At 40.3% G+C, this 17,664-nt stretch overlaps 1 protein-coding gene across 1 annotated transcript in view; it reads left to right on the top strand.

Annotated features, from left to right (window-relative positions):
- The window catches only part of FLT1 (fms related receptor tyrosine kinase 1), a 64,254-nt gene extending 51,422 nt beyond the window's left edge, over window positions 1–12,832 (top strand). The window contains exons 11-13 of the mRNA XM_075265959.1: window positions 6,897–7,014; window positions 9,186–9,294; window positions 10,986–12,832. Of these exons, the coding sequence (XP_075122060.1) occupies window positions 6,897–7,014; window positions 9,186–9,294; window positions 10,986–11,383 (625 nt within the window). The 3' untranslated portion in view covers window positions 11,384–12,832. The remainder of the gene's footprint in view (window positions 1–6,896; window positions 7,015–9,185; window positions 9,295–10,985) is intronic.
- The last annotated feature ends 4,832 nt before the right edge of the window (window positions 12,833–17,664 follow it).

The following is a 17,664-nucleotide window of genomic DNA, read 5'->3' as shown; positions in this document are numbered from 1 at the left end:
TGGATTTGCTCCTTTTACCTGGAGCTCTACGTATTGACAATTCCTGCCCATTGACCAAAATCTGTGAGCAGATGATACCCTTCTGGAAAGGTTATCAATGAAAGAGGATAGAAGAAAATTTTAATTTATTTAAATGGAGAAAAATGCTTCTTTCTCCACTTCTCAGACTGTTTTTGCCTCTTCCCACTAAACTCTTTACTCGTGCTCTGCCAAATCTGTCTTGGTCTCCCAAGATAGACTGTCCATTCACTGAGAGATCAGATTATAGCTGCCCAAAGATGTTTATGGACAGGGGAAGTTGAGGATGGAGAAAGAAGCCAGTGAAAGAGAATCAGAGGCAAACACATATAGATGCCGCTGCAGCTAAGTGTTTTATCTCACCAGAATGCTTTTAATACTGCTGTATTTGCTGTTTCCAACATGTTATTTCTGGGAGCGTGACAGTGATAGGGAGCAGAATATCCATTTTTTTCAATGTTTTGTCTATGGGAGACCTCATAGCAGCTAGTTTCTAACTACTTGGGGGACAACTGAGAATTATACATAGAGTCTGCAGAGGAAGACATGGTAAAATGCAGAATGCAAGTCATATAATGGCCAGAAAGCGTGTTACTCTTCATGTACACACAGCTATTTTATATAGCACATAAAAGATGTCTCACCTGACAACATGTAAATTTTGCTCACTTGTTGGTTCACCATTGGCACTTTACACAGTCCAGTTATTGGATATGACTGTTCTTGGTGCTCAATATTTGTTCCATATTAATGGGCCTTTACATGTGAGCGGTCCTACTCAGTTACTGTTTCCGTTCATGTAAGTGGGTGCTTACACATATACCTCTCAGTCACTGATAAGGACTGCCCACTGGACTCCTATAAAACAGAGCAAGAACAGATTAAATGAATAAATGAGATTATACTAAAACTTTCCCAAAACTATATGCCAATCTGCTTAGTTACTCCTGCCCTATGTACCGCCTGGAGATTTGACTGGGGTTTCCCTTCATTCATTTCAATAATGATAGGATTTGGAACAAAGGTTTTCCGGGAAACAAAACCTCAACTACTATAAAGTTATATTAAGAAGGGTTTTAGATTTAAAAAAAAAAAAAAGTATTAAAAGAAGGACTTGAGGAAAGTTGGGATTGACATCTCATATATATTTCCAGAAATAAGTTTTATTCCTAAGAATCACTTAAACATATTAAACATGAGAGTGGATTCAGCAGGTGGCTGTCTACAGTGCTGAAATGACAGTCTTTTACCTAAGTTTGTGAAACAGGAGTCAATCCATAATGTAATATTGATAAGAATAGTAATAGCAATAATATTGTAAGTTAATATTCATCCATTTGGTCTTGTGATAAATTATTAAAAGATGCAAGTATTGGCCCAGGGGTATTCCTGTCAGATAGATCTCTATCACTGTATCTAAACAACTTTGGCAAGCAGTTAGAACCTTAGGCACAGGTCCTCAAATCTCACTTCTCCCGTACAGGTCCTCGAATCTCACCTCTCCCGCACAGGAATATTTCACCTCTCCTACACAGGTCCTCAAATATCACCTCTCTTGTACAGGTCCTCAAAACTCACCTCTCCCGCACAGGTCCTCAAATCTCACCTCTACCATACAGGTCCTCAAATCTCACCTCTCCCGTACAGGGATATTTCACCTCTCCCGCACAGGTCCTCAAATCTCACCTCTCCCATACAGGTCCTCAAATCTCACCTCTCCCATATAGGTCCTCAAATCTCACCTCTCCTGCACAGGTCCTCAAATCTCACCTCTCCCATACAGGTCCTCAAATCTCACCTCTCCCGCACAGGTCCTCAAATCTCTCCTCTACCGTACAGGTCCTCAAATCTCACCTCTCCCGTACAGGGATATTTCACCTCTCCCGGACAGGTCCTCAAATATCACCTCTTCCATACAGGGATATTTCACCTCTCCCACACAGGTCCTCAAATCTCACCTCTCCTGTACAGGTCCTCAAATCTCACATCTCTCGAACAGGTCCTCAAATTTAACTTCTACTGTACAGGTCCTCAGATCTCACCTCTACTGTCCAGATCCTCAGATCTGACATCTCCCATACAGGTCCTCAAATCTCACCTCTCCCCCATAGGTTCTCAAATCTCCTCTAACCCCCAGCTATGCATTGTATACACTTCTGCTAAGGGACAAGATTACTAGATTTCTAAGAATATCAGTTTTTCTTTTTATAGATCACAACTATATACGGTGTGATGTGACAGTCACACCTGGTCTTGAAATATAAGGAGCCCACATTATAATTGAGGAGGGGGTCCTGCTGGCATTATTACATCCATCTTCCCCATGTGGATAGAATCAAATTGAGCGTGTCCATTATTGTCCAACTGTTTACTGTTCACCACGGCTCGATCACTGGGCTCATTTATAATAGCACACGAGTACTGTATACAAATGTCATGTAGTACACGCTTGCCCCGGAAACGCTTTTCATTCAGCAGATATAATTATATCGTTCTATTGTGTTTGGCATGCTGTCTAGAAATGGCAGCAGTAGCTTTTAAAAATGGCTGAGAACACGGGGAGTGAACTGAGTGAAGTATCTCGAGGACAGTGTTACAGCTAAAGGTTGATAACAGTGGCCCGGTCCAGAATAGGCCATGGGAGCCGTCTTATCTCCCTTTGGCAGGAGGTGTTCTGAGCTTCCTGTGCGAAATCAGGAGCGTACGCTGCTTTCCTCTTCTTGTTTGGCTTCCTCCCCAATACAAGACCGTTCCCAGCACTGCTGTTATCTTTGCATCTTCAAACATGGCACAATTTACTTCCTTAAAAGCTTTATGTATTCTTAAGGGTCAAGTTATATCCCCCAATCTTACGTTAACCCATGCAGTGATGAGGAGGTAACTTGGAAGAACAATGAGCTTTATCTAGGGGGTCAACCTTTATGACCGCTCAACACGGTCCAGTGATACAGTCCAATGGTACCGAACCACTTTTCATGGACTACTCAAGAAAAAAGGAGAAATAATTGAAGATTTTACAATTTCCTTATCATCAAAGGGTTAACACGTGAATTCCTGGTGGAAGTGTGGAATTGCTCTAAGAACTTTGAAAAAATAATTGCAGGGGCTCTCGGCTTCCTGCTACTGTGTACTGCCAGATTTATGGCCGTCTTCCTCCTCCTCATCTCCTTCTTGGTTTATAATATTAAAATAGAAATGATGACTTCTGTTAAAGTCTATCCCTCCTCATTCATGGCAAAGAGAAAGAAAAACACAAGACTATGGTCAAGGACAGGCTGTCGGAAAGTCAAGAATAAATAATCCAAATCCCAAGCCACTTTCCTCCCCTTCAAAGTACTCTTAACCCAGAAAGATTTTGCAGCAAGGAAGGAATTCGGTGGCTTGGGTATCCTTGTAAGTATAATGAGGTCTCTGACTTTCTTGACCTTTTCTGGATGGAAAGCAATAATGGATCTGGAAGGACAATAACTCACATGAAAGTATTATTGTGTTTCCCTGTATTAGGATGTGAAAATAAAAGTTAACAAAACACTTCAATCATAGTCTTAAGGTGTCCATGGACCTTCGATAAGTGAGCACTTGGGCGACAGCTATTCTTAATGGCTTGCTGTCTTCTTGACGCACTGATTTGGCCAACTCATGGGGAGAGTAAGCCCATGACCGATACTTCTGGTGGTGACTTATCTCCATTAAAAACAAAAAAGGACGTTTAACATGGCCGAGCCTTCTTTTCTACCATGCCATCCTTCACTGGAGTCAACATACTCCCATATCCATTAGATAGGTGACCATTCACTCTGAAGTTAAGAAGTTCTGAAGACCATACTTTTATATGGACACAATTAGTTGTAACTATGACAGTTCTTCAAAAGTTTGCATGGAGACTTTACCCCTCTGTAGATGCCCACATATTCTATAAAGTTGAAAGCAGGGCTCCTCTCATTCTGGTTTTTAAAATAATGGGTTTTGCATGTTAAAATGGACTTCTATGAGGTGTAATAGAGCGAAAACCTCCATACACACCCCAAACTAGTGACCTTTTATCTTCCTGGTTTGCAAGACTAATACTTTCATGGAAGAAGATTGACCATCCCTGTTCTCAGGATGCTTGGGTGTCCAGTTAATATGACCTAAATATCTGTGATAGTAAAATTGTAGGCAAGACTGAAGACTCATACATTGCAACTGGCTTGTTTTTAAGGGAACATCTAGTCAACTGTCTCAAAGAGTTGCGATTAAGCAATTTTACCCAAGTGTGGTTGTTTCTTGGGATTTTTGTGGTTGTGACTGGATGAATTGGCCTAAAATTGGCTCATGAATGGAGATTGTTGGATGTTACCGTAGACCTTGTAAAACTGTAGAGGTTGTACTGTAAAGCTGTGTACATCCATGTCCACTACACTTAAGAATTTATTAGCCAGGAGGTGGACATGTTGCCATCCAAACTGTTGTGATTGATGCATAAATCTTGGAGATATCTACAATAAATTCCTGGCCCAAATCTCTATTTTTGGATTTATATTGAGGAAGAGCACTGGCGGAAAGGTTGCCAGAGACATGACCTACAGAAGCTGCATTTGGAGTAAATACTTGTAGGAAATTGTATTGATGTGCTTTAGGACTATAGGCCCCAGTATATTCCGCTTCTCAGATTTTAGCCTATAAATAATACAGGTTACTGGATACTTGATGAAATCTCACTGATGAGATCTGGCAGATGTCAGAACTTGATGAAATAGACTATGTTTGATTTAATAAACGGAGTCTGATCACTGCTGACTAATGGTTCCATGTGGTAGCAATGGAAAGAACAGCTCATTCCATTCATACATGAGGCCAGACTCAGACCAGCCCTTCCTGGTAGCTTCACTCTGCTTCCACTTGACTCCCAGCGGGATCACTGGGTAAATTTCCATATATCTGGTACTTCCACTTATTTCATTGCTTCCTACTTCTGATTTTGTGCATTTAGTTGCTAGGGAGAATATTGAGTCTTTTTTATTTACTCTGAGTATTCTTATTACAAAAGCAAGATAAACTTTTTGGAATTTATAATCAATGTTATATGCAGCTGACATGATAATGATTAGTGTTCAGCGAATAGTATTCGTCGAATACCTCGCCGGCATAGGAATGCGTGTAATCGGCCGAACACTAAGGGGTTAAACGCATCAAATCTTCATACCGTTTATCCCCTTGGTGTTCGGCCGATTACACGCATTCCTATGCCGGCGACGTATTCCACGAATACTATTCGCTTAACACTAATAATGATGTATAATAAGCTCAGAATAGCAGATAAAAAATATACTAGGAGTCATAGCAACTAAGAAGAAAAAGAAAGACTCAGGATCATTTAGTTCTCTGTGCAGAGTGATCTTCGCTTGGTCTGATGTAGGTTATACAGCCTGATCGCAGTTGGGAGGAAGGACCTCCGATAGCGCTCCTTCACACACTTGGAGTGAAGCAGTTGGTCACTGACAGTACTGCCCAGTGCTATCACTGTCTCATACATGGGGTGGGAGTTGTTCTCCGGCATGGAGCTCACCACGGACAGTATCCTTCTGTCACCCCCCTCCTGTACTAGGTCCAGGGGGCTCCCCAGGACAGAGCTGGTCCTTCTAACCAGCCTGTCAAGTCTATTTCTGTCCCTAGATGGTATACTACTCCCCCAGCAGGCCGCTCCGAAGAAGATGGCTAATGCTACCACAGAGTTGAAGAAGGCAATAAGAAGCTCCCACTAGATACCAAAGGCCCTCAGCCTCCTGAGCAGGTAGAGCCTGCTATGACCTCGTGTTTGGGGCAAGTGGACTGGCTCTCATGTCAGTTGAGAACAACTGTATTTTTTCTATGTAAAGGGGTTGTTTGGTTTAGAAAATAATAAAAATAATACCATACTAGGAAATTTATTAGAATATATCAACCAAAACCCTTATTAACCAGAATATAGGGCATCTACCCAGAGAACCTTTGACTCTGGAGGACTTATTTATATTTGAGCATTAAAAAAATGCTGTACTACCTTGTTTCTCCTGTGGCGGTGCTGTAGGGTAACTTCCACACATTCGATCACTGTGATCAGTCTATTATCAGAGAGACTTCTAGCAAATTTGCATTATACTAGGGCACCAGTTATCATTAACTTGGATTTGCACCCATTACATAAACTCTTGAACAATTGTTCAGTGAACGTTGCATATTAAAAAAATATTTTGGAATCCACTTCTATTAAATGGAAACCTCTTCTGTTGTATGAATATTGAACATAACTGCTGCCAAATTATTTTTTTTTCTGTATGCAAATGAACTTTTTGCTATAATTATAGCCACAGCTATATCTGTTTTCACTAGCGTTCGGCTCTTCCAAGTTCAGATCCACATGGGATCCATCTTTTGGGCTCTCCAAAAGATGGAGAGCCCATTTGCTAAAAAGTGTCTACCTGCAGACACCCATGGACCCTGCAGACTATAATGGGGTCTGTTGGTTGTCCGTCGGGTTTCCCAAACATGCAGGACTTTTCTCCCCACCGATTCTAGTTGGAATCTGCGGCGGAGTCTCCTAACCTGAGGGGGCAACCTTGGGTGGTGAACACAAGTAAAACCGGGTAGATGCGGCCACACCGCAAGTACACCAATAGGCTCATTTACACACAGATTAAAAGCTGACTTACTTGTCACAAAAACAATATATTCATGACGTCACTAACTGCCCCTACAACAGCATATACTGTAAGTGGTTTCGAAGAGGTTTCGGCTGTGATATACTACCCTTAAGGTGTCCTGGAGCCAGTTCTGCTTGTCCAATGAGTTGTTATAGCAATGTATATGCACAGGAATTAGCTTTATCTATTCTAATCTATTTTTCTTGTCTCTAACAGGTGCGATTTCCAGTCGGACAGTTCAGTTCCATTAATTGTTGGCAAAAACAGCAGTAGCATGGGAAATAAGATTTATAGTATCATAGAACGTACACGTCTGATCGAGGGGAGAAACAAGGTAACAAACAAAATATTATGCACGAGATTATTATTTCAATTAATGTATGAGAACTATTATGTTCCATTGATTTTAGTAAATGTGCGCCCCCTTCTGGACAGTTGGTAGTTCAGTAAAAGACATAATTACTTGCTTTGGTGGTGTTGTGTTGTAGTAGCGCAGTGATAAGTAATCTCCTAAGTCTGTTTTAGTCAATACTTGTATTTGCCATAATTCTGGAACATTAGTCTACGTTGTGCTGTTCCTGAATGATTTCTCCTGTAAATGTAGGAATAAACTGACAACAGGGTGGTACCGTTATTGTCAAAGGGGTGTGGCCTACACAGCCTGGTACTGTGAGTAATGGTTAGACAATGTGTAGTGCTTTGGGGTACACCACAAACTGGTAACACCCAGCTAATAATAGAGTTATGTCGCAACACAAATAGGGATCCCCCAATTGGTAACACCCAGATAATAATAGAGGGATGTTGCAACACAAAAAGGGATCCTGAGTTGTTATTTTGTGGGTAATACAAGTATTCGTAAAGTGGTGTTAACCCCTTGGATGATGGACACCTCCACTTGTGTATTATCTTGCACTTTGAATTTCTGACCCTTTTGGTGTTTACTGTGCTGGAATAAAATTTGGAGCGCCGCGGGTGAAGGACGGGAAGTGTGTCCTATTATGTCTAAGTTATTAAGGTTGTACAGGAATGACAGCTATAATGTTCTAGTGAGATTTCCTCTAAGCACTTTCTGGGCACACATTACGAGATGGAGTGCATCATTGAAACAGTCAATGACACAAGTGCTGTACTTACTTGTCATAGATCAGCTTCCACATTTCTTTAATGACTCAGTTCCCACACGCTAAACACTTCTATTCGCACGTCTCAATTCTATATCAAACTTTTCACTTTTAGCTTGGGGCTAATTTTAGTGTCTGGTGGATACGTGACGAGAAGTGTATTGTGTGCAATTCATAGAATGAACATATGGACTTCCCTTCTTCTCTGTCACATCTGTTGCGTCCAGGGGTCTGAGGGGTCATAATGTGAATGTAAATAGGAACGTGCTTCGTTGACTTAGACTTATACCATACATACAGACGACATTATTATAGTGTCATTACTAACAGTGTGCAAATATAGTAATAGTTAGGTACTGTATATAATTGAAGTGGTCTATGGTAACATGGCAGTGCAGACCCCCCCTCTTATATCCTACATACCTTATATACCAATCCTGCTCTACTAAGGTGCACAATCTTAACCCCAAACAAAGCCAATGTCAATGTCCCTTGTTTTTCTGCATATTATTATAATTTTTTTTCACATTTATATTCCTTTTTATATTCTTATTATTTTGCATATTTTATATAATTTTATTTAATTTATACAATATTTTGCAAGCAATAAGCTAAGTATTCCCCCCCCATGTTACTTTTTTAACGGTACAATGACTTAGTGTTCTGAGTAACTGGCTGAGTATCTAGTAGATCAAGTTACGTTTGCCTTAGGTTTTTATTTGACATTATGGAGTAGAACCTATATTAATACGCCATGTTAGACTGGGTTCACACTACAGCTGCTGTCCACCCTGTGGTTTCCGTCCTAAACCCTGGGGAAACTGGACAGGTGATGGCTTGCCGGCAGTCAGCTTTAAAACCCATTCATTTTACCCCTGGTTTACATCTGCGTTTGGTAATCCGTTCGGGAAGTCCGCATGGGGATCCCCCCGAACGGACTATCAAACACATTTGCAAGTGGTGTGCAGGGAAAGCACACGGACCCCATAAAGTAATGGGATCTGTGTGCTTGTTGCGAGATCTCCACACGAGTCATCCGAACAGAAAAGTACTTTCCTGTCTGCATGTTCCCTGCAAAGATCTTCGGAAAGCACACGCCCCCATTATAGTCTATGGGGTCCATGTGCTTTCACTGCACACCACTTGTCAATGTGTTCAGTAGTCCGTTCGGGGAGTTCCCATGTAGACTCCCCCGAACAGATTACCAACGCAGATGTGAACAAGTCCTTAGATGTACCCCAATGGTTTCATGTCTCTAGGCGGTACTTACATCGCCTTCATACTATACTTTCCATAGCACAAAGATCAAATAGAAGAAGATGATCATGGTTAATAGAGGACACGCTAACCTAGATCTCTATGTACGTATTCTCTATTTCAGACTGCAGGCATACTTGTCATAGATGATTCCTCCACCTCTGGAATCTACACCTGCACAGCCGCCAATAAATTCGGAATTGAAAGACGAGATATACATTTTTATGTTACTGGTAAGAACCTGTTTCTTTAATCATGTAATAATTTAGGTTTAATAATTTTCGAAGCAATTTTTTTATTTATTTTTTTTATTTTAGAACTGCTAATTCATAGATGCTTAAGCCTTTCCATTCCTTGTCCCTTGTTCCTCTCAATCTGTTTTTCTGGCTTGGGACATGGGGTGGTTGCTCTTATGCCTCACGTCTCTCACATTGCTATGTTTTCCCACTCGGTACCAATAGTTGAAGGTTTTCCTTTTGAGTCAAAATTGCTGTTTTCCGCTGGATATTGATGTTTTGTCTGCACTACTCTACCTCAGCATGTGCTACAGGACGTGCCTTTGTAGGTGGTCATGTAACAGTCTGTCTGACAGTTGTGTAAGTCAAGGCTCACAATAGGACGGGGATTTAAAAAATGTCTGAAGTATTCACCGCGGTCCAAGTACATCAAACTGAAGTAACCTGCGAAACGTCCTTTCTTGTCCATTTGCTGGCACGCAGCAGGACTGTGGGTGTGTTTGCAATTACCTAGGGTGAAACAGGAACAGAACAGTCTTATCTCCTTGGCTTCCCAATGTCACTAAGCTGCATTTTATTTTGAGATTCCTGGTGGTGCTTGGCAAAGATAAACAGCATCTTCCATCAGGAAACCTGGGAGCTATTTCCACAGGAAGTTTCAAATCACTTAAGTAAATAAAACTATTATATATCACTGCGGCCGCCGTGCAGCTCAGCATCACATTGATCTCTGGCTTAAGGTGTAGTAAGCTCGACGTACTTTGACTCTAATCCAAAAACATCTAGCCTGAATCCAAAATGTGCTTCAAGGGGTTTTCTAGTTTTAGGTTAATAAACCTTAAACACTATAAAAAAAAAAAACCAAAAAGTTCTGTAACTTTCTAATATACTTTATATTTTTCGCTTTTAGCTTGCTGTCCGTGAATAAGGACAATGGCGCCAATTTAGTATTAGAAGAGACCAGCTTATTAATCATTCTGGACGGGGTCCTATGAAATCTACACCAGCTCGCATAGATTTCAGCTATAACTTGCACCAATTTTCTGGTCGGGAATTTTAGTTTTTCCAGTTCCAAACAACAATGCAGCAACATATCTAAATATTACTATCCCCGCAACACCTAACTCCACCACCCCAAAAAAAAAAAAAAAAAAAGAAAAGCTTCTGTTCCCTGACCTAGGCTTTCTTGATCCCTGCCCCACTCGGCCAAATTCATAAAGCAATGGGGGTAGTCCCGAGCGAACTGTAACTTCCGATAGAATCGTTTGATAGGGGAGTCTCCAGTTAAGGGGATCTCCACCTGATACTGTTGGGTGTTACTGCCAGTAGCAGTAGCTTAACCAACCCCACCAAGGGAGGAAATAGCCAAAAATGATACAACCGACCAGGCGTCCCTCCAGTTCGGTGGGAACGCCTAAAGAAGCACCACACACCGGTGCTAGCTCGTTGCTTCTTTAAGCGGTTCCCACCAGATTGGAAAGGACGCCTGGTCAGTCGTATCGTTTTTGGCCACTCTGCCAAATAACCTATAAGGCCCATATCCGACCATGGCAAATAAACCCAATTCAATATAAATTCCCAGGTTCATTTTGACTCTGCCGCCTATTGCTCTGTTCCCATTGATGAATAATTTGATATAACTATAATGTTACATAGATTTTATACATATATTATATTAACTTTTTCAGATGTACTCAGCGGATTCCACATAAGCATGGACAAGTTGGCAAAAGAAGGTGAAAACATGACCTTAACCTGTTCCGTCAACAAATACCTTTACACGAACATTAGCTGGATTTTACGCAGGAAGGTCGGGAATCGTACAATAAACCACAGCATCAGTAAGCATAGAAATGCAATCACCACCGAATATTCTACGATTCTAACCGCAGTTATCCAGAACGCAACGCAAGCCGATTCAGGAATCTACGAGTGTAGAGCGACCAACACCTTTACCGGAGACGTTGTGTCTCAGAGCAAAGACATTTTCATCAAAGGGGAACATTGCAGTAGGAAAGTTAACTTATCACGGACCTCTAAACAGAGAAGAAAAAATTGTACAACAGAAAGTAGCGTAACCCAATAAAAATGACTCAAACCATCGTTCTTAAAGATTGTGATTGAAAATCAAAGGTACTGAATATACTTCCTGGAAGGACTGAAGAAATGGCTGCGGATGTATGGAGCGGTGGCTACGTGCCAGCGCAGACCACATTCTTATCATTCTCTACTGTATCGGAAGCCATTTGCGTTCCTGAAATAAACCAGTCCAAAGATGGAAGAGATAATGTTCAAAGATTATTCTGCAGATTTGTTCCAGTACACAAGCCTATCAAGATTATAATACCGAGGAGGAACGTAGGATTTCTGTTCAAATTAGGCCAGATCTGTAGCATATTTTGTAAGGGCTAGGGTTACTTTTGCATTATTTTGCCTGAAGACGTACCAAAATATGGAGAACTTTCTTTTAAATCCAATCTCAGGTTTGGAAAATTAGGAAGATTATAATTGCTTTAATCCATTTGTTGAGAATATGGAATATGAATATACAAAATCACATTTCCAATTCCGATAAATTGGTTTCCATATGAATTGACGTTCATTCATATGCCTGGTAGCTATAATGCACCTTAATGATCGAGCTGCTATATTACAGTGCTGAGCGAGGAGTGTCATGTATAGGAAGAAGGTTCGCAATTGAAGGTGAACCACTTAGGATCAAGAGATGTAGGATCTAGTAACCCTTCTTCAGGCCAAGGACGATTATAAGGCCCGTTCATATAGAGTTCTATTTTTCATAGTGTATTTCCAACTGGCAGCAGATACATATGTGAACGAAGTCTGTTCTATGCAATCATAGCTATTTTATTAAATTATTTAATGCTTTAAAATATATGGCAGCCTATGTGGTCAGACAAACATGGCAGTATAGCTCGCATCAGACGCTACTGCAATGTGTCCGGTTAGAAGCGTCAACTCTCCAGAACATGTGGATCGATCCATGGGTTGATCACCGTATTTATATTTTATGGGGATAAAAGGTATTATTTAAAAAAAAAAAAAAAAAAAAGTTTCACGCTGACTTTATGAATTTTTTTTTAGAAATACATATAGGATATGATAATTCAGTATTGGCAGTATAGTATGTATTTGTATGGCTTCAAACGTTAAGGGAAGCACCAGATCACTTCTAGATTGGCCTATGGTTGGTTAACCACGCTTTTTATAACCTCGTTGTCCTATGACCCTATAGAGAGGAAGAGTGTTGGCCGCATGATCAATCACTTGGAAGAGCAGCAAGTAAGACAACTCTGTAAGATTATTCAACAGAAGGTCATAGGTGACCCTTTTGGTGGCCACATTGAGCTACAGGTCACTAGAAGTCCATCATTGTCTTTGTTGCTTGAATTTTTTGTTTTTGTACCGTGTTAGCCAGTGGGTAGGAAATATAAAAAACAAAAAACTTGAGAGTCAGTAGTTGATACCTTTTTTAATGGCTAACTCATAATGATGACAGATTACAACGTTTCGAAGTTCTCGGCTTCTCCTTCAGAAATTGTTTTTAGATATACCTGAAGAAGAAGCCGAAAGCTTCGAAACGTTGTAATCTGTCATCATTATTAGTTAGCCATTAAAAAAGGTATCAACTACTGAAGTTTTTTGTTTTTTATATTTGTTGCTTGCATCAGGGTAGTGTTAAAGTGGTCCTCGTCCAAGAGACTGCTGGTGTTTAAGATTGTGTTAAGGTGCTGGACATCATCCTGGTAAATGGTTGACCCCTAACCATTCCATAAGATAAGTCCCCGAGATGTAGTTCTTTCAATACTGGAAAAAATTATGTAGCTAATAAGTCATAGGTTTATTTAATATTAACTTATTCTACCCTTCCCCCATTTTAGATAAAATAAAACAATGACCAACAAGGCATCAGATCTTCTCATGACAGTATTAGTGAAGGCGTCCAGATAGATAAGTTGGGTTGTCTACAGATCTGATACAATCTACGGACGATGTCACAAATTCCACGCAGGGGAAATGATATTTTTATAACCCTCGAAGACAATAGTTATTTCCAGATTGAAATGTTTGTCTATAATGTACATAGATGCCTTCTGCGCAGCCGTAGCTCAAATTCATTGTATTGTAAAAATTCAGCAAATATTTAAAAAAAAAAAATAACCTATACTTTTGTAAGTTTTTTGATGATTGTACATAATTCCTTTAATATTTTTTAATATAAAATTGAACTAAGTATAAGTATATATTTGGATGGGAATGCACTGAGAAATATGCTGAAGACAAGGTGTGAGGTCTGCTTTTTACTGTTGTATGATGGGACCTATATTTACTGTGTCTCGAGGGTTTAGATTTAGCTTCTGTCCAAACCTCTACATTCTGGTTGTAATGCCTGAGATAGTAGAGGCCAAGGTAGGTCCATGATGCTTATAGACTCACTCAGAAATACTTTTCTTAAGGATTACCCTCTTTCCTTGATGCCCCTTCCCTAGGGTTGAGCGATCGGGATCGGAAAAGATCGGATTCCGATCGGCAATCAAGTAAATTTCACGATCAGGATCAGCTGGTAAATTAACAGAAATCAGATTTAAAAATCAATCCTGAAATCTCAAGATCGGCTCAACCCTACCCTTCCTTCCATTTAAAAATGATAAAAAAAATAAGCCTTCTCCCTCATTGACCTTACAGTTTTATACAATTCAGGGGAGTTCCTCTATAGGCTGCCCTATACATGACATTTAATTGGGCTTTATTGAGTAGAATCTCATATAATTCTGGTATTCTGAAATGTAAGATACAAAATTTAAGGCCTATTTAAAGGGGTTACTTAAGACTGTAAAAACACCGTAACTGTATCCAATATGCTAAAATAAGGAAAAACAGAACATTTCTGCTAAAAACCCAACCGCGTTCAGTGTCAGGTCGAGGTTCCATGGGCCCACCAGATAAAATGATTCTGGGGACCATCTTTCATCCACCCCTACCAAATAGACCACAGTATATCCCTCAAGTTTAGGTGACATCTGGTGGGACATTATTGTGCTAGAGTGTGGGTCAACTGGAGAATCCTCTGGTACTCTGGTGGGCCAGTCCAACACTGTTCCCATGAGTCCATGTGACCACTGTGGCCAATTTCGGCCTCAGTAGAGATGCTTACAGGGGCATAACTTGAGGGGTTGCAGAGGGTGCAGTCGCATTAGGGCCCAGGAGCCTTAGGGGGCCCATAAACACTGGCATCAGTATTGAGATTGCAGCTTCCATCTGGCCCATAAGCCATGGAGACCCACAGATTACCCGAACCACACTAAGGTGGATTAAACTCCTTAACACCCGTAACCATTACTATCAAGAATTCACTGTAGGGATGAGGTAGGGGGTCCGGACAAAAGATTGCAGCGGGGCCCACAAGACTTTAGTTACACCACTGGATACTTCTATTTATAATTAGCTCCAGTGGACATCTCTGCAGGACAAGTAAAGATTGGTGGGAAGCATACAGGTATGGGCACTGAACTGACAAGGGATCTGCCACTATTTTATGGGTATTATTTTCATTTTATGACATTTGCTGCTGTTAAGTTATGTTTTGCAGTGCCTTTTAAAGGCGTTGAGGTTGTATAACAGCGATACTTGTGCATGGGCTCAGCCACTTTCAAGTAAATAGGACACAACTACAATACCAAACACAGCTCAGGAACAAGGGGGGTAAAAAAAAACTATATGGATATATCAAAAGACAGGAGCCAATATCATTCCCTGAGTAGCCGGTTACCATGCAGCCCTAGTTCCTTCTATATCCCTCTATATTTTTACTATAAAAAAGGTGTCAACATCACTATCCCGATATCAAAGCAATTTCCAAATTGACCTATCTCCTTTAAGTGCTTTCAAGCCATCTGAATGGTGGGGAGTCTATAAATATCTCGGACGTAGCTTGTTTTTGGATTGATTTACTTAAGGCACTAATCCAAAATAAACAAGTCCTTAAATAGAATATTTGTGGAAAGGGGACAGGAAGAATGGGATTGACAGAAAACAGAAACAGTGTAGACACACAAGATGGAATTCTTCAGAAATTTGCAGACTTGGGGCATGACTTAATGTTTTTCCAGTTTAATAAAATAAACGACTTTGTCATCCAACTCCAAAGAAAAAAAAATGTGCAAAATCTGCTGAGAATATGAATATGGTGCACGTATGTATTGTAAGTGAAAGACCCTGTACTGTAATCCGTTGTATAAAGCTTGTACCACTTACTTTTGAGGTCTGGTGTATCAAACGATAGAGAAGATTTATGGACCTCTCAAAGTGATATTAAAGAGTATCTGTCATTTCCAAATATTTACATATTAACCTGTACAAAAATTTGGTTGGTGTTTTAGATACTGAGACCCCCTCCCCATCAAACACTAAAACTAGCCCCTTTTGCTGTGTCTGGATCTCTTTGGAGAGGTCCAGTTAGGGGTGTACGACTGTGGGACTTTGTATTTACCTGTGCAAAGCTCTAATTGGGTCTTGAAGAAAATCTGAAAACCATTCATGGTCAGAGGGGCACAGTGTTGACAGATTTTTTCCCCTTCCTTTTAGTAGGGTTTCAGTACTGGGCACCCCACCAGTCAAAGTTTCTGAAGCCTGGCTCACATCTGCATTCAGGTTTCCATTGCTTGATCCCTCAAACAGAAACCTATCCGCATAAAAAAGTCATTACCTAAGGAAACCCTCGGACCTCATAGACTATAATGGGGTCCATGTGGATTCCGCTTGGTTTCTGCACAAAAAATGCGCTGCTTGTAGGATTTTTCTCTTTGCATGCTTCATGCGGATAGGCAAACACAATGACCGAAAGCAGATATGAACCGGGCCTAACTTACCATTAAGACATGTCAAAATAACAAATGACAGGTACTCTTTCAGCGGAGTGATATTGTAGTTTATGGAGGTGAGATTACACAGAATGTGTCAAGCAAAATGATGTAATTTTTTGTGGCATTTCAGGAAGGAATTACTGTATATAGTTTTATATATTTGCTGATCTACAAAAAATCTCAGCACATTGACTATCTGAGATGGGCGCAATAGTATGTCGAAACTGTAAAGTAAGGCTGGCCAAGCATGGGATTTTTGGGGCACCCTGAAAGCAGTAAAGATATTGTGTATTTATTACATTGTGTCCTGCTTATGGAAAGGCATGGCAACTAGTGTTCAAATCTTCTGCAGCACCTCTGCAGGGTAAATGAAGTATTACACTGTTCCCATTTATAGTTATAGCCTAACTGTAGAACTTATGCATGTGTTGGATGATCCAGACATACAGATACTCAGGCTAATAAAAGTACTGAACAGAGGAATCCCTCCTCTTAACTTCCTCCTTGATGGTCTTTGGAGACACCAGCCTTGGGCTACAGTATGTGAAATTGAAGAAATGTGCTTTACCTTCTATAGTCCTTCAACTTTTTTTTTATCATATCATGCCTGGTCAGCCTTCTTTTGCTTGGTGAAGTCAAGCCATATGTTTGATACACACGACAGAGCTGAAAAGCACCATTGGTGGTACAAGAGGTGGATATATTTATGATCTAATTCAAGGAGGTGAATTCCATCTGGGCAAGGGCTTCATGTAAAAAATATATAGTGTTAAACAATGCAGTTTAAGATTCAGTTCACATTAGCATCATGATTTCAGTTATGGGTGGATCATTGTGTAATAGATCCTGATTGACCCCACTGATTCATAATGGGGCCTATCAGGTTTCTGTTTTTTTCACAACAAACTACCCCATTTTGAAAACGGCATTGGAAACCCAATGGAGTTTACAAGAATGAGTAAAATAGGATCTGTTTTAAGAAACAGCGCCACTTCTAACTGTGGGCTATAATTGGTATTACAGCTTATCTCCTGTTTAAGTAAATAGCCATAGCAGATACAGCCAATGGAACTGATCCTATAGCCCTTTTTCTAATCCTGGATACCTGTTAGCCATAGCGTGAACTAAGACAAATCACAGATGTGTCCACTCTTAGCTTAGCTTGTGTTGGACTTCAATGTCTCAGATAACCAATTCAATATCATGGCAAAACCCTGGACAAGATACAGTCCCAAACACAACCACTAGGTGGCCACACATAGAAACATAATGGACCCTTTGTAACAGAATAGCACAAAATCATGTTGTTAGAAAAAGCTGGTCATCTCGTGACTTACATTTGTGGATCTGTCTAGCCAAGATGAAAAATAAGGAAGGACACATCTGCAGATTACGTCTTATGACATATCTGCTTATATTGCTTATATTGTCTCTTTGTCCCTTACATACTTGAAGTGAAGTCTCTTTTTTTGGAATTAGTATTGAA

The sequence above is a fragment of the Leptodactylus fuscus genome, chromosome 2 (assembly GCF_031893055.1).
Source record: "Leptodactylus fuscus isolate aLepFus1 chromosome 2, aLepFus1.hap2, whole genome shotgun sequence".
Lineage (NCBI taxonomy): Eukaryota > Metazoa > Chordata > Amphibia > Anura > Leptodactylidae > Leptodactylus > Leptodactylus fuscus.
Note: the sequence above shows the minus strand (reverse complement) of the source record. Positions and strands in the feature narration are given on the sequence as shown.